Source organism: Cololabis saira, chromosome 21, assembly GCF_033807715.1.
Source record: "Cololabis saira isolate AMF1-May2022 chromosome 21, fColSai1.1, whole genome shotgun sequence".
Classification (NCBI taxonomy): domain Eukaryota; kingdom Metazoa; phylum Chordata; class Actinopteri; order Beloniformes; family Belonidae; genus Cololabis; species Cololabis saira.
In genome coordinates this window covers 14,743,431-14,767,513 of record NC_084607.1, presented here as the reverse complement: position 1 = coordinate 14,767,513, position 24,083 = coordinate 14,743,431, and the positions used below count along the sequence as shown (strand labels likewise).

At 43.3% G+C, this 24,083-nt stretch overlaps 1 protein-coding gene across 1 annotated transcript; it reads left to right on the top strand.

The window, feature by feature from the left end:
* The first annotated feature begins 696 nt into the window (after positions 1–696).
* On the top strand, positions 697–21,339 carry tmem184a (transmembrane protein 184a). The gene is made up of 9 exons (XM_061712701.1): positions 697–845; positions 1,228–1,446; positions 6,743–6,908; positions 7,817–7,907; positions 13,521–13,596; positions 16,123–16,214; positions 17,187–17,356; positions 17,448–17,645; positions 19,869–21,339. Exons 2-9 carry the CDS (start codon positions 1,228–1,230, stop codon positions 20,096–20,098), a joined length of 1,242 nt encoding a protein of 413 aa, XP_061568685.1. The 5' UTR covers positions 697–845; the 3' UTR covers positions 20,099–21,339.
* The last annotated feature ends 2,744 nt before the right edge of the window (positions 21,340–24,083 follow it).

Here is a 24,083-nt window from a genome sequence, read left to right as displayed (position 1 = left end):
TTAATTATGAAAATTTGGTAGTTCAGCTTCAAATGACAGATGTTGATTATTGAAGTTCAGTTTGATCGCTGTATATCAGCCATCTCATTTCTAATAGATGCACACAAAAAACTCAATATTGTGTAAAATAAACAATAGATGCAGGTTTACAATATACTGTATAAGTATAATAATAATATAAGAATAATAATATACTGTATTAATGTTACATCTACTGTCATCATTTGTGGGGGGTTTTGTTTGTTTTGATTTATTTATTTTTAAATCTGTTTGAGATGCTCGTTGCTCAGAAATGTAACTGAAACTGAAAATAAAAAGCTCAAGTGAGAGAAAATGAATACTTGATAAACCGCCACAACCACTGTTGAGCTGTACGTCGAGAAGTGACGTGATGACGACATCGGCAGATCCCAGGTCACGTGACTTCTCCACCTGTGCCCAACCTGTTTATCTCTGCTGTCCGTCTAACTCACCGCACGAGGGAATTTTAAACCGTTTCTGTTTTTAACAAAGTTTTATTTTATTTTTTTGGAATATATGTGTTGTAGAACTTATTACAGTTCTGTTTGTATATATTCTTAATTGTATTTCTCCAGTTTTTTGGCTCTGTGTGGACTTTGACCTCGGAGCGGCACCTGTTTTTCAACAAGGAAGTTGGTGTGTTGACATCTTCGCAGGTGAACTCGAAGTGTGAATTAGTTAATGAAAGTAAATGTACACGGTCGGGGAGACCTGAAACTGGCCTGTATTCTCCATGGTGATCCAATAACCTGGCCTCTGGCAATCCGCGGCTGTTTGTTGACATCTAAACGGGATAAAGCTGCTTTCAGTCCTGCCTCGACAAGGTGAGCCGGTAACAGCTTAAGGCTGATTTATGGTTCCGCGTTACACCGACGCAGAGCCTACGGCGTAGGGTACGCGGCGACACGCACCGTCAGTGCGCGTCGCCGCGTGCTCTACGCCTAGGCTCTGCGTCGATTCAACGCAGACCCATAATTCAGGCTTTACACGGTACTTGAGCATTTGAAACATATTAGTCGGTTGGTTGCTTGCTTGTTTAGAATATGCCATTATAGCTTCAAAAGACATTTCTGTTTCTTTTACATATTAAAACTATATTTCATCTTTTCGGACAGCTACATTGCAGGGAAATACAAGCCCTTTTGGCAAGATCTGTCATTTTAATTGTACACCTGACGTCGACTCTCTGCCTCTTGTGTCTTTCAGATGAATGACACTATGGATATGGATACATCAACTGCAAATTATTCAGTTGTTCACCTGGATGCCCCAATTCTCCCAGACAAGTCGGACATCTCCAACATGACCATTATCCAAACAGCAAACGGGTCAATCATAGAGGATGAGATGTTTTTAAATACAGTGGCTGCTCAGGCTCTGGCTGGGATATTTGTCTGCTCTGCCCTGCTCATAACCTGTCACCAGGTGAGTTTATGTCATTTTCGAAACAGCTCGTTAAATGGGAAAAATGACAAAATAAAATCACTGCATCAAATAGCCCTTGTGAGTAACACTGCTAAATGTGTAATCTGAGATGGTTTGGCATGGCAGCATTTCCTCGCCTTAAGTCAGAAACAACGCACCCAATCTGAGGTTCAGGCTCACAGTGCGGATTTTCATATTCAAGCACTTTGAAAAGATTTCATTATGTCCAGGTAGATAATAATGGCCCTCACATGCTCCTTGCTGGTTTTATGGGAACTTTTTGTCTACTTTATAATCAGCAGTGACTTCCGATAATAAATGAACCTAAATCCTGTAGCTGATTACACCAGAATGAAAACACAGCAAGCCCTCCCTGTGTAGGTGGGGGGGATACTGTGGCCAGAAGGAATAAATGGCTCGGCTCAGCTCAGCCCACCTTTACCCACAGCTGTTTCATCATTGCAGTAAATGAGTGTTCCCTCTTCTGTGCATGAGTTGCCCACTGTGCAGGAATGATAGCTTATCATTACGGTTTTATCATTTGCAGAGAATGCAAAGGCGTGCTGCGTTTTATCAGCAGGGAAATCAATTGATAGTGAGATAACATTTACAGCATTGTAAGATGAGGGTGTTGTTTTTCCATTTTGCTGTTTCGTGTTGTTTTTTTTTCTTCATGCTCTGCAGTTGTGTTAGTCCTCAGATTTATTTGAATTTAAAACTGTTGCATTTTAAATATGAAATCAATCCAACTACGTTTCAAGCGTTGATGTAACCTGCAGACCGGAGTTGTTGTGCTCACAGTGGGTCAACATCCATCTATTCATCCAACATCCATTATTTATACACGCATATTCCTATTTAGGGTCACTGGGATTTTCTGGAGAGCTATCCCAGCTCTGTTTGGGTGAAAGGTAGGATTCACTCTAGACAGGTCACCAGTCCATCACTGGGCCACATATATGTATATATGAATGAATGAATGAATGAATGAATGAATGAATGAATGAATTTTATTTTGGTGTCATGTCCGAAGACCCATCCCTTTACGGGATTATAAAACACCAGAAACAGAAAATCATCAAATACACAATATCACACACACTTAATTGGAAGCTGCACAATGTACACCGGAAAAAAATAAATAAAAGAAATAAATAAATCAAAAACCAGAATGTATATTCTTACATATATGTTACTTTTCTTCGCCTATCCCACGCTTTCTCCAAATAGTCAGCAAGTGCAAATATTTTATGATCAAAAATCCATTTGAGTCTCTCAGCATCGCTTACTCACATCAAATCCAGATTCTTACATCTATCAAATAATTTTTGACGCAGCTCATGATACAAAGGACAATAAAATAAAAAATGGAACTCATTTTCAATGTCATTAATCTTACAGTAAGGACAAATCCTCTCTTCTTCTGGGACCCGGAATATATATATATATATATATATATATAGACCAACAACCACACTGTCTCATTCTCACTCCTATGGCCTACTAACCTGACATACCTGACATACATGCGTTTAGACTATGGGTGGAAGTCTTAAGTATGTGGACATGCAAGCATGGGGACAACATGCAGACTCCACGTAGATAGTAAAACCTGGAACCTTCTTGCTGAGGTCACAGTTCTGATCATTACAGGCTGCCAACTTGCAGCCAGTAAAAGGGGATCAAATAGAAAAATGCTGTTTAGGGATGGGGAAGTCAATACGCAGCAAATTGGTTTCTATCTTTTTAATATAGTACGTCTTTGGCTGTTTGGCTAAACACTTGCAAGCAAGACATTTTAATTGAACAAATAAATAGAACATGTTCCGCTGGGAAAAACAAAACCGGTTTGCAACAGGCCCCTTTTGTCACACAGAGGGAATAAAATGGTCCGCAGAGAAAGGGTGGTAATGCTGGTTGTGTTTTATCTGACTGCCCTGAGAGGATGGCTATAGAAATGCACTTTCTGAATACTAAAGACAGACAGTGAGTGAAGATTGCACTTTCTGTGGAGGTTTCAATGATTTCTGAACTCTTAACCTGTAAAAAATGTCTCATTGTCATGGTGATACCTACTGGTCCCTTTGCAGCCAGAACTATTAAAGGTTAAAAGCAGCTGATGAGTCTTAACCACTCCTCTATGACCTTATTTGCTCATGACACACTTCTTAAGGAACAGAATATGGATTAACGTCTAGTTTAGGACATTTAGGTTTTCATATTTTCTTTTGTCTGTGCAGACAAAAGTCGGATGGTGAGGGTATCATACAGCCCTCAGGTCAGTACTCCGGAGTGAGGCATTGCAACTGAAAATGATTTGACTGATGAGAAAAAGCTTTGGGTTTTAATAATAAACTGGGTTCTAACAGTCTTAGAAATGTCAGGAAAAAAATTATAATAATCCAACACAGTTCTGGAAAGCTCACTATTCAGTTCTTTTGTTTGAAAGTTACTTCAAGGCGTGTAAGTGAATCAAAACACATATTTAAGAATCGAATGTGCCTGAGATGACATTACATGGGTGGTTGTTTAATGTCTTAAATGATGTTTTAATTTTCAATCCCTCATGAGACGAATAGTTATCCGACTGAAGTAACTTGATCTTGCTGTGATTATTCTGAGTGCCCTTCAAACACAATTAGTCGACTAATGAGTCATTAGCATTTTGATTGGCTCAGAAGCTTTTACTTGGCTAATCCGTTTAACTTTCTTTTTTTCATGAAGAATGAGTCTTCAGTCTCCATCAGGATGTGTCTGAAATAATATCTGACACCACAATGCTACTCCTTGATATGCTGTAATATTTAATAACCACTGCATTTTAAGAGCTAATTGTGCACATTCCTTTTAGGAGAGATGCTTGTTCAATTTGATAAGTGCTTAGTTAAAGGTTGTTTATTTGATGCTAAATAGAATTTGAAGTCACAAAATGGTTTGAAGTCATGCTATTACATTACCTGAGAGTCCTGAAAGGAACCATCTGCCTGAACTCATACTTTTAATTACTTATTTCCTTTTTGTGACACACATATCATATTCTGCTTTATTAGCTTGACGGTTACCCACTTGAAGACTTGTCTAGACCTAAAGGTCCCTGTAAAGAACAACGACTGGATTTCCCGCCATATGCTGTGTGTAATCTCTAAGCTGTTGTCGGATGCACCACGTTTCATTTTATGGACGCCATAGGGGCCCGTGTGCGCCAGGTCGAGTTAAAGGTTAAGGCCTTTACAGCTTGGTGAAAAAACAATTATATCCTGGTTCTACGTATGATCCGCCTCTAAGAAGTCAGAGGCGTCCGTTATTTAGGGTGTGGTCTTAAGATTTGAAGCAGGAATGTTCTGGGAAGTCATTAAAGTGGGAGTTGGGTAATCTTTCCCTATGTGAGACAACTTGGCGGCTGCATTTCATCATGGCAGACACAGGAGTCAATGCCACGAATAATAGCACTCTGATTAAATAAACAGGGCTCCGTGGAGGTGAAACTTCACCTAAGTGCTGCTGTACAGGAGAGCAGCTAACTTGGTTATTAAGTTGTGTTTTCCTCCGGTAGTGTAAATGAAAATAATGCAGCTATTTATTTAAAAATGAATCACACCCACATTGTAATATTGAGATAGAGTTATGTTATGATTATCATCTGTCCTGGTTAAGACTAAAGATGCACTGATCAGGATTTTGAGGGCCTATCACCGATAACCAATCTCCAAAAGCAGTATCTGCCGATCCCGATATTGCAGATCACTGATCACAGCGTGAAATCCATAAATTCTTCATTAGTGTTGTCTCATGTACACAACACTGACATTGTATTATTACGTATAAAAATTAAATTAAGAGATGAGAAAGTATCATGAATTGTCTGTTTTATTGCAGGCTGAGGAAATGTGCAATATTTCAGACTCTAGAGACTCAGCTTACAAGGAGTATGTGTAGCTTACTAGCTTAAGCTTTCCTGTGGCAGTAATTCACATGTGTACCAACACAGACAACAGCAGACATGTCACTCTCTAAAAGTTGATACAAGTTGTAAACTAAAAACCTTAGTTATCCTGTGGAAAGAGGAATTAAATCTAAAAAAAAAAATTAATTATGAAAGCTTTAGCGATAGCATCCACTGCGTGTGACCCAGGAAACTCTTGTGAGTGAAGCACAACTCTTCACACTAGAACTCCACATGTCCCTCGTGAAGTCGACTGACATGATTGTCATCCTGCATAAGGCTTTGGATGTGACTGTAAATAGTTTGGTATAACTCCCTCGGACATTCATCGTTGAAATATTTACAACTGCAGCGCATACCGCGGATCCAAACAGCTAACGACGCGTTAAACCCCGATGTCTTCTACAACAGAAAGCGGCTGATGATTGCTTTGCTTTGCTTTGCTTTGCTTTGTGTACCCTTTACACATACACACACTGCTTAATGGGTTTTACTTGAGGGATCAGGGATTGTGCTACTGAATACAGGATTTCAACCAATGCAGAGGCTCCGGCACCAGTGAGAGGCAAGCAAAGATGGGATACTGCTTCGTACCGGGCAGCCGGTGTGCCATCTCACCTGTCAGTGCTGACAAGGTTCAATAAGATACTTCCCAAAGCATTGCTGCTTCTCTGGTTGCCTCATGGTATCAGCCCCCGCAGAAGGGGCACAGACCCTTCTCCCTGCTGAAATGTGGAGTGAACCCCAATCAATGGACCCAACCTGCAATGAATGCGCTGGTTTGGAACAGTACGCTGAAGGAGAGCGGTTAACACAGGAAAGCCGCTGCTCAACAGTGCCGAGAAGATTCACGTATAAAATGACCATCATTGATTCTCCAGCCCATTAAGCCTAATAGCTGCCGTCCCAGTAGCCGCAATGACAATGAGGACAAGCATCTGCAAACGTTTGCAAGAAAAGGAATCCCTTACTCTTCTGAAATAACTATCAAAAGTATAAACAAACACCATGTGCTTAAATAATAGTAATATAAGTACTATATTTACTGTGGGCTGATGAACTTTTAACCTATTCTAACCTCATTCAAATAAAACTCTTACTCACAAATCTTTTAATCGTCTTTTCATCAAAAGTTGGTGGTTCTTTAACTCTCACGTCCCATCTTCTTTCAGTGCAGTGTCTTCTGACTCATTTAATCTCTTACTGTATATTTAAAAGCCTAAATAAAGGTTACAATTGACATATGTTTAACTATATTGTGTGGTTGTGCAAGAACACACAGCAAAACTGTTCTTGTCTGCTTAAATTTCTGTGTTCATGTGTTTTCATCTTTCTATTTCCCCCCCGTTATAGATCTATACGCATCTTCGGTCCTACACCGTACCGAATGAGCAGCGCTACATCATCCGCATCCTGTTCATCGTCCCCGTCTATGCCTTTGACTCTTGGCTCAGCCTCCTCTTCATCAGCAATGACCAGTACTACGTCTACTTCGATTCGGTCCGGGATTGCTACGAAGGTACGCGTGGCGAGCTGTGAATGATCTGTGAGTGATCTGCTCCGACATCGTCCCTCTCTTTGGAGGAGCCAGAGGAGTTTCATGCCCTCGTATATCAGACGGAGGGAACAGAAAGACAAGAAAGTGACCAAACTAGTTTTTCAGAACAGGCTTTGTTTTCGTGAAGGTAACCACCTTTAACTCAGGTGTTAAAGTTCCTGTATGAGGAACTTTAGGAGCCTCAGTTTAGTACTATCCTTTTGTAGTGTGACTATTTATTGTAAAATTCTTGTAGTTTTCCCAACTGTATTTGAGTATAACCGTAACCCTGTTGAATAGAATGCAGTTTAACTGACATCATATATGTGTTGAAGTTTTAAGAGTAAAGTACTTAACCAATAGCATAGGTGAGATGTATGCAAAATGGATTACAGGCAGTTTGAGAGGAGAAAAATAAGAAATGCATTATTCAACAGATTAGTTTCCAGCCTGCATCCCAATTTTGTGGCTGATTGATAGCGCGGCGCATCAGAACTCAAGGAAACTGGAATACCACGGGCAGCTGTGGCTAAAACATAATGAACCTTCTCTTGACTGGACACCATCTGCATTAGCTTCATTTAATCCCTCTTTAAATAGTAACAAAGGATTAAGAAGGGATTTTCAAGACACAGAACCCTTGGAAGCTTCTTAATGTAAGGAGTGAAAATGTTCATTGTTCCAAAATGTAGGACTAATTATTTTTTATCATGTGGATGGGGTTTTTTTTGTGCTTTTTTTTTTTTAATTCTTTTTTCTACCCTGAATAATTTGACCTTCTCATTAAAGTTATACTGGAAGGTGACGAGAAAATTGTCCTGCAGCTGAAAGTATGCAGTTGAAATGTGTTTGTCGGCTGAGAAAGACGTGACTGTAATTTTCTGTTGCAGCGTTCGTCATCTACAACTTCCTGAGCTTGTCCTTCGAGTATCTGGGAGGAGAGAGCGCCATCATGTCCGAGATCCGAGGGAAGCCCATACAGTGAGTCGGCGGCCCAGTTCTGCATTTCACAGTTGCACGTGCACATAATGAGCCGAAGAAAAGAAAAATCAGGGATATAACACGTTCATTTCCAAGTAATAAACGCACTAGCTGGGCTGGGGATATCTGTGGTGTGGTTATATCTTTCTGCATTTGCAAGCAGGAGCGGGAAGTTTCTGGCCTTAAATCAATATTTAGTTTGAACCCTACAGTGAGAGTGCCGGCAATAAACGCCTCATAAAAGTTCTCTTATCTCTTTTTATTTGTCAAGTCGTTATAGGCTGTTTTTTTAACGGCCGACTGAGCCAGAGGAAAGCGGCTGCTCGCCTGGTTTTCAGGACAATACCGATATTAATTTTGGGTGTCTAGACTCATTGTGAGCAGATACTTATAGAAAAGCTCCATGCTCTGCTTTGCTTGAATGAGCTGGGTATGTTTCTGCTCTGCAGTTATCAGGAAGTCTAAAGTGTTGTTTTGTATCTTCAACTCAGACGTAACTCAAGAGAGTGAAGTTCAAATTGATTACGATTTAAGAAGAATTGAATTACCTCGGCTGGTTTTTGACTACAGTAGTGTTCAAAGTCTCCACTGAAGGTGCTCGTCCCTGAACCTCCTGCGTTTCTGCCGCAAGAAGATAAAAGTGGTTTAATAAAGCAGTTTTTTGTACGTAGACTTGAATGGCTTCATCTTTGGACCTAATGTACAGAGGACACATTTCCTTTATAACCCCAACAAAAGCCTTGTCGGGAAGTAGTTCTTCTCACATCCGGATTTTTCAGGACGAGTCTGAAAAGACCAGCTGAACATTTCTGACTCGACGCATGCGTGCAAAGCAAGTTCCCGTGTTTGTCTGACAACCTGAGCTTGTGTCGCGCCATCTTTGTTCAACTTTGCATAAACAGCTGAGTTTGAATATTTTGTTGTCAAATGACAGTAAATAATGACGCACATCTGTAACCAAATGGATAGTTAATAGAGATAAGCAGGGCCACATAGCTATGTTTCATTCTTAGCTCAGAACCACCAGTCCGATTGATCTGCACGGCTGACACGGAGCAGCAAGAACAGGGGCCTTATGTACTAAGAGTGCGTGGATTTCAACGTGAATCCGTGCGTGGAATTAACAAGAACGCAAAAATTCATATGTACAAAACTGTGCGTACGCCCAAATCCACGCAGGTTTCTCTGTACATCCCAATCAGCGTGGATTTGAGCGCACATGCGGGAGCACAACACTCCGCCCCGTTTCCTCCCTCAAATATATGTTTGAATATGATAATGAAGATAATTATCCATTAAAAACCGCTCATCCTAACTGAGCTGGAATAAATAATTCATTTTGGGGCATTTCTTCCGATTTCAGCTGGTGTCGGACTCCAGTCCTCGAGGGCCGGTGTCCCTGCAGGTTTTAGATGTTTCCCTGCTTCATTGCACCATGATACAAGTGACTGTGTCATAAACAGAACTATCCAGACTTTGATGACAAGTTGGTGACGATAATTAATTAGAATCAGGTGTGTTAAAGCAGGGAAACATCTAAAACATGCAGGACACCGGCCCTTCTGGGATTCAGTTTGACACCTACAGTGTTCTTTGCTTTGCGTTGCGTTCCGTGAAGAGTTGTGGTTTTATTATGATCGTACGGGTTTTTGAAAGTTTATGGGCAGCGTTAGTGCATCATTACACTCTGCTTTTCTTGTTTGTATTTTAAGAACCGACACCAGAATTTTTGGTGGATGAAAAACGGCTCCTCGTTCCGCTTTATTGTCACGCATATTATATAACGGATTAAGATGTAGGCTACACGTTTATTTAGTCTTACACATTATGGATGTCCGCGATCACCACTCTCATAAGTATAACAATGTGAACAACATTAATTTATATTTAAAACATGAAGCATCATGATCTGATTCCTCTGCTGCAGAAATAAAGACAATTTGTGCCGACGGGATTATGGAGGTGCAAACGTGGGAAATAAAGAGCAAAGTTGCTGTAACTCGGAGTGTTGCATCCGCAGGAGGAGAGACCGGTCTAGTTGTTTCTGCCTAAATCTGACTTGATCTCATTCTTGAGTTTCATAATCTGAAACTCTGACGTTTTAGCGCTCTCGCTCAACGGGCTGCTGTGCGCGCTCCCGCGGCCAGAAATCAGAAGAAATCAGATTCTGGCAGGCAATCACTTTTTGGCACAACGGTCCATCACGGGAGAAACACTTTCTGGATCCTGCAGAACATGCAGCTGACTCCATATCAGACTCTGAAAGTTGCCTAAACATTCAATAAAAACTATTTCATGCTGAATCACATCAGTTCGCAACCAACTTTCCGTGACACCTTTTTTTTTATTTAAGACATCTTTACAGAACCGGTTTTTGCTGCAAAATGCATTTTAATGTTTTTCTGTCCAGACACAGTTATGGGATGTTTTAGGATCTGGCTTTTATCTCGAGTATTCGTCCCATACGGTCGTCATGGTGACAGAGATGTCCGACCTGTCAGCAGGTCCAGCTGAAGCATCACGTTGGTCTGAACCGGAGCAGCTGCTCCAGTTCAGGGCAGAGATCCAGGAGGATCCTCTTGGTACCTAAACCAGCTGATGGTCCAGTGTTAGTCCTGGACCAGCAGATCAGTCTGGTCCCTGAGGACTCGCTCCTGATCCTGCCATCAGCAGGTTCCTCTAACGGAGCCAAAGCTCCATCAGGATTTGCAGGTTCCATCGTTGAGCTCCTTTAGTGGTTTGTTCAGATCATGTGGTTGATTGTGAGATTGTTGCAGCTCCACTCTTGTGTAACTTATCTGATGATGTCGGGATTGTCGTGTCCTTCACGTGGTCGTGAATTTATTGTTGACGTTACGTTTCCCTCATATTCTGCACTTCACTGCATCACCAGTGAGTGTCGCCAACGGACAGAACCTCAGAAAAGTGCGTACAACAGCCTTGATGCGTGAGTGAAGGACCGCAGCTTTCTACGTTCACGTCATTCTTTGTACATCCGACCGTGAGCGTTGAAAGTGGCGTACGCACGTTTTTTGTGCGCCGCACTCTTAGTACATAAGGCCCCAGATGTTGTTTTGTTTTTTCTTTCATGCCCCAACAGACAAATTTGCTTAAACTTAATGGGAATGTAGATCCCAGTGCACATCTGAACAAGCACAGAGCAGAAGAAACTTTTTTTGATTATTGAAAAAAGCACTTGGAAAAGGAAATTTGTTTGTATTTTTTGGTTTTTTTTTTTACCTTGTCTGCACACATATTATTGATTGATACCATGACGGTAGAAACCAAAAGTGTATATATGTGCATTATTACTATATGTAATATATACATATATATACGCACACATATGCGTACACATACATAAATATACACATACAAACCCAGTGGTTTTTTGTGTGTGTGTGTGTGTGTGTGTGTGTGTGTGTGTGTGTGTGTGTGTGTGTGTGTGTGTGTGTGTGTGTGTGTGTGTGTGTGTGTGTGTGTGTGTGTGTGTGTGTGTGTGTGTGTGTGTGTGTGTGTGTGTGTGTGTGTAATAAACCAAACAAAGCTCCACCTGAAGTGTATCTATAGTGGGGGAGGGGGGGGAGCGACCCCGCCACCCGCGAGACCAGAGGCCGACAAGGAAGAGCCCGGAACCCAGGCCACCGGCAAACCCCGCAGAGGGGAGAAGTAGGAGGGAGGCAACCCACCGCCTGCGAGGCCCCCCCCCCACCCGGCGGCGGCCGAGGGGGCCCGCGGGCGGGGCCCCCACGGCGCGGAAAGAAGCAGCCAGGGATCCCGCGGCGGCGGACCGCGACCCAGGCAATCCCCGGCCACCCGGTCCGGGCCGGACACGCGGCCAGGAGGCCCTCACCCTTCAGGCCAACGACCCCCACCCGGCAGGGGGCCAGCCTGCCCGGAGAGACAGAGCCGCCCCGGCCGCCGACGCGGGCAGGCGCACCCGTCCCCCACGAAAGTGGCCCTCCAAGACCAGAGGGGCGCCCCGCCGTAGAGGCAGCGGGGGGGACCGGAGACGGGCCCGGAGAGAGGGAACCCCCCAACAAGGCGACACCCGCGCAGGCCCGACAACGGAGGGCCCCAGACCCAGGCATCCCATTCATTCATCCATTCACCTATCCGATACCTATACTAATAATAATATAATATACTATACATAATAATAATAATAATACTAATAATAATAATAATAATAATAACCATCTTTGTATAATATAATATTGATAAATTATTAAGTTTTTGATGTCCTGCCAATGGAGGCTCAAATCCTCCATGGCAGGACCCTTCCATACCGCATTCTCACCGACACAGACATACAATCACGCACCGTTTCCCCTCCCCGGGGGGGTCCAGCACCGCCAGAAGGCACCCCAGGCTGCACGGCGGGCCCCGACAGGCCCGGGTAACCCGACCCACCTGTCCGAGGCCCAGGCCGGTGAGGGAACGCGGGTGATGTGGGACCCCCTCCCGCCCCTTGTGTTGAGTGCATGTGATTAATGCCATAAAAACAGGGAGGAGGGAGGGCCAAGCATCGATTGACACCGACCCCCCCCCCCCTCCCGAACTACGTGTCCTTGTCAAGTGTATTTATAAAGTGTTGAATGTGCAGTGTCTAGTTTGCTGTTAAAACCGTGAGGCGGGGAGTGCCGGGCCACGCGGGACAATGCCCCCCACGACCCGGACCCCCCGCCTTTCGCCTATGTGCGTATGAATCGTGTAGGGGGGGCAAGAGGGGGAGCGGAGGCCGAAGCCAGGAGGCAGGACCAGCAAAGCCGGCCCTGATAAGACACCCGCGTCCCCCCACCGGCCATCCAGTAGACGGGGGCCGGCCCCCCGAGCCGGGCCAGGGCCCCACCGCACCTCCACGGGCGCCGCCGGAGCCCCCAGACGGAGGGGGAAACGGTCCAACATCCTCCCATTCATACTGACAACATAAGACATAGATACCTGGGAATGGCGCCACCCCGCCGCCGCGCCCGCCCGTGCACCCCCCGGTCAGGGGAGGCCCGATCTCCGGACCCGGCCCCACCCCCCCCCGAGGCCACCCCGGCGGACGTGCAATGCTCTCTGAACGCACACCTCAGACACCGAAAGGGGTTGCTACTCAGGAAATAACAACAAATATTGTATTTATTTTCAGTCCACATGTAAATCCCAATTTGTTTCTCCCTTATTTGAATTCGCTTTCACTCAGTGTCCATCTTCTTCATTTGCAACTAATCTGGTTGCATTTGAATGGCTGAGTTTTTTTAATAGTTTTCAGGGGTTAACAGGGAAAACTGGCAGAAACATTTAAAAACAGCAGACATGAGAGAAATGATGAGTTATGATTGGAAGAGAACCACAGTTGTATATTCTGCTAAAACATTAATTTCATCTTTGGTTTGGTCGGAAAAAGTTGCTGCTGGTTCACCAATTAGTGATTTGAGCTTTGATATCAGTCAACAAGTGAAGAGTTTAAAGCCGTCAGCTGATATTGTTCAGCTTTCATCAGAATATGTGCTCCCTTTTCCTTCACGCTTTCACACAATCATCTTCTTTCCGTTGCCGTTTCTATTATCTGATTGCAAATCTGTGACTTTCCTGCACTGACGTGACGTCCTGCCGTGTCCGCAGGTCCAGTTGCCTTTATGGTACGTGCTGCCTCGCCGGAATGAGCTATTCCATCGGCTTTTTAAGATTCTGCAAACAGGTGAGCTTTAATCAACCCCCCCCGCCTCTTTTTTGTTCCCTCTCCAATATTCCTCTCATCACTGAAATGAACTGGCCGAAAAAAAACAAAAAGAATCACGTTGTCATAAAAATCCTAAGCTGTAAATTGCCTTTCACTTCAGATCTCCAGGCTGCTTAAAGATGACAGTTGTTATAATTGGTTATGCGCTTTTCAACAGATAATATCCACTGGTTAAAAACAAAAGCAGGAAAAAAAGAGACAAAAAGCAACTGAGGGTGAAAGCAGCTTGATAAAATATAGTGAGTGTTGATATAAACTGTCAGCACTAAGCTCCCTGCCGGCGTCTTGGGATTCTGCACCAGTTCTCACTGTAACGCTGAAGGTTATTTAAACAGATTGGTCTCCCAAAAACAAAAAGCGTGTTCAAAACACTTTTTTTTTTTGTTTTTTTGTTTTGATGATAGTCGTAGTAGATGATGAACGGTTTGCTGTGACAAGGATGCTGTCTGGATGGTTTTAACAAGAACGTTTTTTTTCCTTTTGACAGGAGATGAGGATAATTCTGAGTCAGAAAACAGCAAGATCTTCATAGTTTTGTTGAGGTTTTTTTTTTTTTTTTTTTAACTGAAGCTATACCAATCATTTCTTGCAGATGGCAGAGTCTGAAGGTGTCTGACAAATGTGGATGTTCATGTCTGCACAAAGTTTTCCGCTATCGAAGTGTTTCATTATCACTGACGTTCATCAGAAAGTTTCAGAAATCATGTCGGTTAATCAGATTAAAAGCGTTTTTTTGGGGGGGTAAGGTTTAGTCTACGGTTAGAAGAGCGTTTAACAAATCAATGATATAGAAAATCATTTTGGATTTATGGTGGATTTTGAAGATGATGTTGGAGGATAAGCTGCTCCTACATCCTCAGTACTTAAGAGACTTATTCTCTTAAAAAGCAGGCACACGTAGGAGCCCTGGTGCTGCTATTGTACACGATCCAAATGAATAAATGAGGTGTAAGCAACAAAGTTGTGCAGCTTTAGTTTCCTAAACTGACTTTGCTGTTGCCGACAGGCGCAGAAGAAACAGCCTCTAGAAACGGAGCATGTGACGTGAGCCATGACAACCAGATAAACACTTCTGCAATAAAATGTTGTTGATCCAAGGTCCAATAATTGTGCAGCCATCTTGGTTGTTTTGAATTGTTTCTCTTGGATGCTGGTTCGGTACATTCTGTACCGGTGGAAAAAAGAGAGATATTTCATGCCTCTGACACTTGATGGTAAGGTTAAGTTCCCTACAGAAAAACTCAGGTAAATTTAACTTTGAATAAGCACAAAGAGTCGCCTGATAGATCAGAGACACGCCTAGAAAGATTCTGGGTCACAAAGAGAGCGTAAATAACGGAGTGTCTGCAGGCGTCTCTCTCTAATCTGCCACCTCGACTTATGTAAGCACATACAAGTCGACAACCAAGTCATGTGCCAACTGTTGTCACTGGATGCACAAGTAGGAGAGTTTCCATGTGGCTGGATCAGTACGAGAAGGACGGGGCGTGAACTCTCTTCCTGGTGCGTTTATTGATAATAGTTGGTACAACTTGTGCAGACTACTGACTAGTTGGATGTGAGTGAATGGAAATGGTTCTTTTTATGCACTTTTAAATCACATACAAATCAAATTGACCTCAGTTTGTCTATAGGGACAAATGTCTACACCATCACAGTTCTCTCAGAGTCTTGGCAGGGATAGAAAAGTTTTTTTTTAATTTTGTGCAGCTCTACTGTGCCTTAACTGCTATTTTTCTGCAAACTCACATTCTAAATCAAAACTGCTTTAAATTCACGTATTTTTGTTTCCTAGCAAGAGCTATCAGCCAGAAATAAACCTAGGGTGGTTCTTAAAGCTGGAATGACCCTTTTTAAGGTTGATATGTTGCACGATGTGAACAAATTCCAGATTTGAAATGTGACTATTTCTTCTTTATCATCGTTATAGCTGATACAGATACACGAGGAAGTAACATCTACAAAAAGATGTTATTGTCGTCTGCTGGCGCCCAGAGGAATATGTCACCTTGTTTTATTTACAGTTTGTTGAATGTTGTCGGTCAGAATTTGTAGTTTATGTGCATATATGTAGAAAATACATCAACACCCTGAAACCACAAAGCTTTTTTCACAACAAATCCAGAATTCTAGTCCTGGTTATTCGTGTAAATGGATCAGGACTCCACACTCCTTTTAAAACTGGGCTCTTGTCAGACAAAAGGCAAATGTGAAATCACTGTATTTGATAACAAGTTTATTTCTTATGCCAAATATGAATGTTGTGTGTGTGAGAAGTCAAAGTTAAATAAAATACATAGTTGTCCCGCTGATGGTGAAAAATGGCCCCTCATCACATTAAACGATTGGGGAAATGGAGACACTCTGCTGTCAGTGAGCATTTCCAGATCTTGTCCATCTCCTTCAGCTGTCTCCGTCTCTCATCATGATGTGCTGCCTTGTCGTCCCTTGATGTCTTATTCTGAGCGGTCGTGTGTCCTCCAGGCGACTCTCCAGTTCTGTGTTGTCAAACCCATCATGGCAGTCATCACCATCGTCCTGCAGGCCTTTGGCAAATATCACGACGGAGATTTTAAGTGAGCAGCTCCTCTCTTTGCATTGTGTCGTCTCTGTGTGTTTCCCATTCAAGCGCGTTATCGCCCGAAGGCTTGTTTGCTGTGTTTGTGTGCACATGGAAACAGTTTGGAGGTAGAGATAGTCAAATCACCTCCTCACAGGAGGCATGATGAAAGAGTTATTTGAAGCTATAAGTTGTGCTGTTAGGCTTTGCAAGTGCATGTAGTCCCAGCTGTCACACTGTCACCCCCATTCTTAAAGCTTCTTAGGCACTTTCAAAATTAGAACGCTTTATAAAACTTGATGCAGGCAAAGAAAAATGTAAGAAACTTTTCCTCCAAATTAAAGCATTTGAGAATAAAGCCTCTTATAGGTTGCACTTGAAGAAAACAGTCAAGCTTGAAGCACTGCTCTATTTAATCATTTTACTCTTTGTCAATTGATGCGAAGGATAAATTGCAGACTGATAGATTTAATGAAAATGTATTTCGGGGCTTCAGATGAACCACGTGTCCTGATAGAATAAGGAGACGGTAAATGGTTCAATAAGATTGTCAAGAGCATGTAATCAAAGTTAGAAGAAATATAAAAGCTCTTCCTGACTTGTGTTCCAGTGGCCTCAGCTCGCTGTCGCAACCGTAGGACTCAGCTGTGGCAGGCGTGTTGCAAAACTGCTCCATACAGACGTGTCCCATCAGCCTCCTCCCGTAAAGCTCCAGGATAATCTTAACCTCATTGTTCCTATTTGGTTATAATTTCAACAGCGAAGTGATCAGGGGAAGAACAGCTCCACGTCTTTGTCTCAGCTCTGTGGCAAAGCCGTGATGATTCACAGATTGTTTTCTTAGACGCTTTCAGGCGCCATGCACCCCGTAGTGAATCAGAGTCATTAACCGCAGCCGAGTCCTCAGCGAGACTCAGACCTGCCTGTTTACGTTGTGTAGTTTTTGTTGTAGATAATTGACCCATTATGGTGTTCTTCCACGTCTCAGTGTGAATGGAGGATACCTGTACATCACCATCATCTACAACTTCTCCGTCAGCCTGTCCCTCTACGCTCTCTTCCTCTTCTTCTTCGCCACGAGTGACCTGCTCAGGCCGTACGAACCGGTGCTCAAATTTCTCACAATCAAATCCGTCATCTTCCTGTCCTTCTGGCAAGGTGAGTTTGTCCGTTTTTGTTTTTATTTCCATCACAAGGGCATAAAGGTAGGAAATTGTCTGTGGTGACGTTGCTGCTTTTGCTTTTGCAGGAATGGTCCTGGCCATCCTGGAACGGTGCGGCGTCATCCCCAACGCGCTTTTCATCGACGGGCAGGAGGTGGGCGCCGGCACGGTGGCGGCGGGCTGGCAGAACTTCATCACCTGCATTGAGATGTTCTTCGCCGCCATCGCCCTCCGGTACGCCTTCACCTGCACCGTCTACCAGGAGAAGAAGAACGACGTGCCAGGTGAGCAGTCTCAACAGAGCTCGGGGAAAAAAATCACTTAAACTGATTAATATTATCTTTCTCTCACCTCAATATGTTGGCATTTTATCTCAGGTGTTCACCCAGACCGCCCTCTGTCACCCCCCACTTCCACTCTCAGGATTTGCTTTATCCCTTATCCTTCTAAAACCACAATTATCTCCTTTATTTCGTCCACGGCCGAGCCCGACTCCCTGACAACAAGCACGAAGGCAACACTGCCCAAGAAAAATCCACTTCTTTTTTTCTTTTTTTTTTAAACTTTCATTTAAATGGAAATAAAGCTGGCACAAAACCCAGCTCACACGGAAGGACGCTTGTGTTTCAGGGGGTCTGAGAGGAAATAAGGAGAGGAGAGCATTAAAGCGGCGCAGCAGCAGGATAATATGAGAAAGTGGTGCAAACAGGATTGTCGAGTGGATGAAATAGGAAAAAGAACTGGCTTTCCGAGCAATATTATTAGAAAAGCTTTGGGACGTGTGCAGAGTTCCTCCGCGGATTACTGTTATAATGTTAACAGCAGTCATTATCGCTGTCAGTGCTAATTGTCAGTTGTGCTACAGCCGGGTGGGCTGACGTGACGATGATTACAAGATGCATCAAAGCAGGGAGGGATATCGCGCTTGACAGTTTAGGGGAGCGGGAGCTGAGAGCAAGAGTCTCTGGCAGGCGGGGGTTTGGGGGGGGCGTCGGCAAGAGAAACAGCCGCTCCAGGCCCAGAGACGGCCAGCAAGTTCACATCAGCACATGGAGTAACCGCCTTTGAGCACGCAAGGACGTTAAAAGTATGTGTTAGGGAAGTATTACTTCTCATGGTGACTGGTATGAGGATATAACGTTAGAAGGGCATTGATTTAAAAACAAATCCTTCCTAAAAGCAGGTTTCCAAGAATGGTTTCCAGGCATCATCAGTTTTCTAACAAAAGATCTCTCAGTAGTGACTTCCTCCTCTGGGCCTGGTTCCTGCTCTGTGACGAGCATGTTTGAATAGATACTCCGATTGTTCCACCTGTGGAGCGCAGGAAGCGGCTCCGCACCTCAGCAGGCGAGGAACGGGTGCTGGGGAGGAAGGAAAAGGAAAGATCAATAATTTAGCCGAGTGCGAGGTGTGCCGTGTAAAGCTTTTAACCGAATTCTTTATTTATCCGGCAGCCGGCGCAGCGCTGCGAGGTTGGCTTAAATGAGCCAAATTAAATTTGCTTTTTTAATCAGTTTTTCAATGAAACAGTTAAATATAGTGCAGGTGGGAGCCTCTACATGTCAGGTTAAGGAGGGAGTCGGCCTGAGGGCATGCTGGGATGTTCATGGCTCAGGAGACGGTTTCATCGAAGTTTAGAGAAGGTTGGTGGCATCAGTGAGCACGAGGAAACCGCCTGCGGCGCCGCCTTCATCCTGCTCAGGGTCACGCTGGGCTGCAGCCCATCCCAGCTGTCGGCAGGAAACAGGAATCTCACCATGTAGAAGTTCTGTGAATGAGACTGAATACCTTCAAACACCTTTTATTTAATCCAGACAACGTTTAAAGACAACATGAGTTGTTTTTATACACATAAAAATAACCGTCTCTGTGCTCCAGTTCAAAGAGTGCTTCAAATGTGAATATTTTATTAATTTCATTCTTATCCGCCGCTCAGTCATCCAGCATCCTCCTGTAATGAAACTAGTGGGCAGCAGCATTAGGATCCTCTCGAGTGTTAATGTGCGATGGCAGGGTCGCCGCTGCTCTCCCTCGGCGTTGTGGAGGAGACGAGCTGGCCGGCCGGCCGGCTGCCCTCTCCCCCCGAACAACCCCGGCCTCGCAGTCGGCAGCACTAGAGGCCCTGAAACGGAAAGCCGCGCACGTCAGCCAGCTCTTTCTTCACTTGCTTTGGTGGCTCTCCGAGTTCAGGGGGAGAATAAGCTTTTGCTCACAGCCGGCTGCTCAAGGACCCGCAGTTGAAACCGACTGTTCCTGGTTTCTATTCATTTCAATGCTGCATATAAGTAATGACTCACGCCTTTTGTTTCGAAGGACTGCAGCTCTCTGTCAGTGAAGCACCTTGAAAATCTCTAAAATTCATGTAAATGCATCCATCTCTTTCATCTTCGCTCTGTGTTATTTGTATTCCGATGCACAAACTGATGCCTTTCTCCAAGGATTTCCTGCTGCCGCATCACAGCCTCGTCACCAAAGCACCTCTGTCCTGTCCCTTCGTGTTTCTGCAGATAACATCCCCCCGATGCAGAGCATCTCCAGCGGCCTGAAGGAAACCATAAACCCCGGGGACATGGTGCAGGATGCCATCCACAACTTCTCCCCCGCCTATCAGCAGTACACCCAGCAGTCCACGCAGGAGGTGACGCAGCCCAGCGCCAACGGGAAAGTGGCCACCGGCAACATGAGCTCCCGCAAGTCCGACAAAATCATGCTGATTACGTCCGATGATGAGTTCTAGGTATTCCCCCCGCAGCATCCAGGTGCCCGCGGCCTCGTCCCACCCTTATCTCTGACCCTCCCCCCTGGACAAACGGCTATCCCACATATCTCACGGAGTCGGACTGAACCCAGGTGTTTAATTTTCATCATTCCAGTATTTAAGATTGACTGCCTACTTGTGCTCTGTTTCAGTGATAATTTAAGCACCGAAAGACGGATGAAATGCAACCACTTTAAAATTGATGGCTGGATAGTCGGAGAACTGATCTGCCTCCATCTCGCAGCCATAATCAGGAAAATGACATGTCACCTTCGCTTCATCACAGAAGTCTGGGGATGTGCGTTTTTTCTTTAAATCAAGCCGCTGGGTGTTCAGCTGCGTCCCTGATGCCGCTTCTGTCTCTGTCATTACACCGCCGCCGCTCTCCGGCCGTCTGAAGCACGCTCCCTCTGAATCATGTCAGTTTCAAAGAGGAGATGATTAATATATGACTCTAGGTGGGAGGCGGGGAAGCCGGCGATGGCTGAGAATGGCACTTCACGGACCGTTTCTCACGTCTGCTTTTGTGAAGTGTTTGCCGAGCGTTCCCCCGCGTGGTTTCCTGACAAATGGACGGATTTGTTCAAAGACGCATTCGTTTTTGAGCAGCCACTTCAAGCTGCAGACTCTACTTTTTGCATCTACCAGAGCAGGGATGAATTGGAAAAAAGAAAAGGGACAGAGTGGGAGTTTGAATATTCTCATTAATTTTCCCAGCATGCTAACGAGCCAAACTATCAGTTAGATGGCAGTTAACAGACCGGATGGAACCGGTCGTATCTACCAATGTGATGGAGAACTTCTTGTAACTTTCAGAGATTGTGAAATGCGTGCACAATTTGTTTAGTGTTATGTTTTTAAAATCTCTACTTGTGTTTTTAAAAATGGTTTGAATTATAAAGTGTTAGGGTTTTTCTGTATTTATTGTTTGAGGTTTAGATGGAAAGACTTCAGTCAATTTGTCTGGAGACGAGAAACAAAGAAATGTGCACTGTTGGGCTTTCAAGAAACGTCATATGTGGAAGAAACGAGAAGTTATGACGGACTAACTGTTGTACATTAAGCCCTCATTTAATTAACTTTTATACTCCTTTTTTTGCCAATGATGGCTGTCTTTGTGGGACAGCAAAAGCGTACAGGTGAATAAAAAGCATCCTCAGTAGCTAAAGTCTTGTAGTTTTGCTTAGCTTGTGTGCAAAATAAAATATTGTTTGCATGCATTGATCTGAGTAACTGATGTTTTGAATGAAAGAGCTTTATTTAAAAGGTTAAAAAGAACAACCCACAGACACAGCAGATGTATAGGAACAGTTTTATGCTTTAAATCGGAGCGGAAACAAATACAGACTTTATTTATACATGAGGGTAGTTCATTGAGAAAACGTGTACATAAATGAATGTAACATAAAAATAATTTACCTTTTTTTTATATATATTTATATATAAAATTACACAAATCCATGAAATAAATATAAATGAGCAGTTGTAAAAGGGTACATACTTAAACTTTGCTGCCTTTTGCTGTCGTTTCCTAACGTTACTCTTGACAGTCACTCGTCAGGCCTCAGCATGTTGCCATGAGACTTTAAAAGAAAAGAAAAAAGTCCTATCGCATAAAAACAAGCTAAGCATAGAAACTGTATCTGTTGGACTAACATTCACTTTTTTTCATTCAACTCCATCCCTTCTAAAAATGTCAAATGGACTTTCTGCACGGCTGAAGTTGGAAAGTCGTAGCTTTTAGGACTGACGAAGCTTTAAAAAGACATTTTTGAATTGTAATCTTGAATTTATTATGAAAATACACATGGGAGCTTTTTTTTTCTTGTACGTCACCATTTTTGGGATACAAATGAAAGAGCTGAAATAAGTACAGCTATCCATTTCAGCTCTTTCTCACAGCTTCATTCACGTGTTCAGTCAGGAGGAAACAAAGCCGTCCATATCAAATTCAGGGAAACACCTGTGGCAAGAACATTGTAATGCCACCTCCCACCCTTATGTCTGCATTTTGTATGTGATACCTCTTAAATTTGGATTGCTGCAGAAAAGAAAAAGAAAAGACATGCTGGTCTGCTTAGGAGAAAAGTGTTTAAGCCCATGAACTACACTGAACAGAGCACTTTATTCACCCAGAGAAAGGTTTGTCTTTTATCTGTGACTGTACACAATTTAGAGTTTAATATATAAAGAAGAATAGTGATGATTTAGTGCTTGTGGAAATCAGTCACCGCAATGAATAAATTCAGTTAGAAATGCTTGGAAGAACTCATTTACCGTCATTTAGTTTTGCAGGCTCACCACAAGAGGTCGCTGTTATGCTTTGCAGAAAGTTTTCCCCCCCTACATTACTTGACTAGTAGGAACCCAGAGTGGGTGCTCATTGGCCTCAAGCTTGAAGCAGACCTTCACATTCAGAGGTCTGGGTTGGTGAGCAGTCCTGAACAAATAGGAAATAATCTCCAGGTACGGTTACAAAACCATTACCATCATCTCAATGTGAAATATACAAAAATAAAAAGTCTGCAATAAAGGACGAGGTTCACATGCAGGTTAACGCATACAATAATGAAGCCCTGCAGGCTGAAGTGCTAACTGAGCATCTGATTAGTGTTGGAATTAGGCATTCATTTTCCAATATTTATGATCACATGTTTCTGTGGGAAGGTAAAAGCTTGCTTTAACATTTGCACAAAAACGTGGTCACTTTTAACTCGATCGCATTCTGATCGAGCCCATTTTCTCCCTCCTGATGTTTATAGGACTTTTGTGGCAGATTTACACGTGCTCTTCACTCGCGGGGCCTTCGCTCCCATATTTGCCTGCAGGTGAACCTCGTCACCGTTTGTCTAAGTCGTGCATTTGGCAAGAAGTGTGTGTCTGTGTGTGTGCAGAGAAGAACTCTTTGTGCTATATAAATACAAACAAGGCTGGAGTTTGGAGAATAGTTTTCTCATTATATACATGAATACAACTTTTGTCAGAAAAAAGGTCAGCATCAATATAATTAGACTTCAAAAGACTGATTACATAACCACACACCACTCCCAGGATAGTAAAAGACATAAATATAGAAAAAATATGTTATATCTCTATATATATTTATATATACTGTGTACGCATACTGTATAAAACTAATATCAGAGAAAAAAAAAGAACATTGAACATTGAATCCTTGTGAAAATACAAAAATGAGAGTAAGAACACAGCAATGCCCCTGCTTCAAAAATCACAGCAGGTTTTACAGCAGCAAAGTTCCCCGAACTGTTCTTTGCAGCTTTGGAACAGGGGAAGAACAGTCTTGTCCTCTTAGCCAAGAGAAAATCCTGACATGAGCAATCTCTACTCACTTCACTCCGAATCAGGAATGGACCCTCCGTAAGAACAGTTTGATTTCAAGTCAATTTCATATTTTAAATATTACAAAACGTCCGACGCGAGAAAAAGGGCGTTTACTGCACTCGGTTGCCGCGACACCCGCGTTTCTAGAGATGGGCGTCAGGAGTTCTCTTGCAGAAGAGCGTGTCAAAAGCAAGCTAAAGTAGCTACTGGTTGTGAAATGCCAACACCGGCAGCGGCAGCACTTCTCGTGACCCTGCGGTAGGAATGATTTCTGATTTGGACGGAGTTCGTGGACCAAAGTGACAAATGAAGCAGTGGAACCTCTTGTCACCTTTTAATCTGTAATATACAGGAAGTAAATTTGAAATTTGCATTACACTTAAAAAGGACCACTTTTATTATCACTATATCCAATATGGATTACCCGATGAAACATCCACTAATAAGTGCTGCAGCATATATAACAGAGTTAACCGCCCTTAGGTTTGACTGCAGTAAATGGTCGCACCACATCTTCACGTAAATTAAACTAACATCTACAGAAATTCAAAGACAGCTTCTGTTTTCTTCCCCACTTCTATGAACGAGTTGCCCTGTGAGCTGTTTTACGTTTGACTGTATC

What these genes read in the sequence shown, in the direction of transcription:
- tmem184a (XM_061712701.1), top strand. Translation starts at nt 1,228, where the DNA reads ATGAATGACACTATGGATATGGATACATCAACTGCAAATTATTCAGTT. An exon ending in TGCTCATAACCTGTCACCAG is followed by an intron (nt 1,447 to 6,742) that starts GTGAGTTTATGT and finishes CCCCCGTTATAG; the next exon opens with ATCTATACGCATCTTCGGTC. An exon ending in ATCCGAGGGAAGCCCATACA is followed by an intron (nt 7,908 to 13,520) that starts GTGAGTCGGCGG and finishes CCGTGTCCGCAG; the next exon opens with GTCCAGTTGCCTTTATGGTA.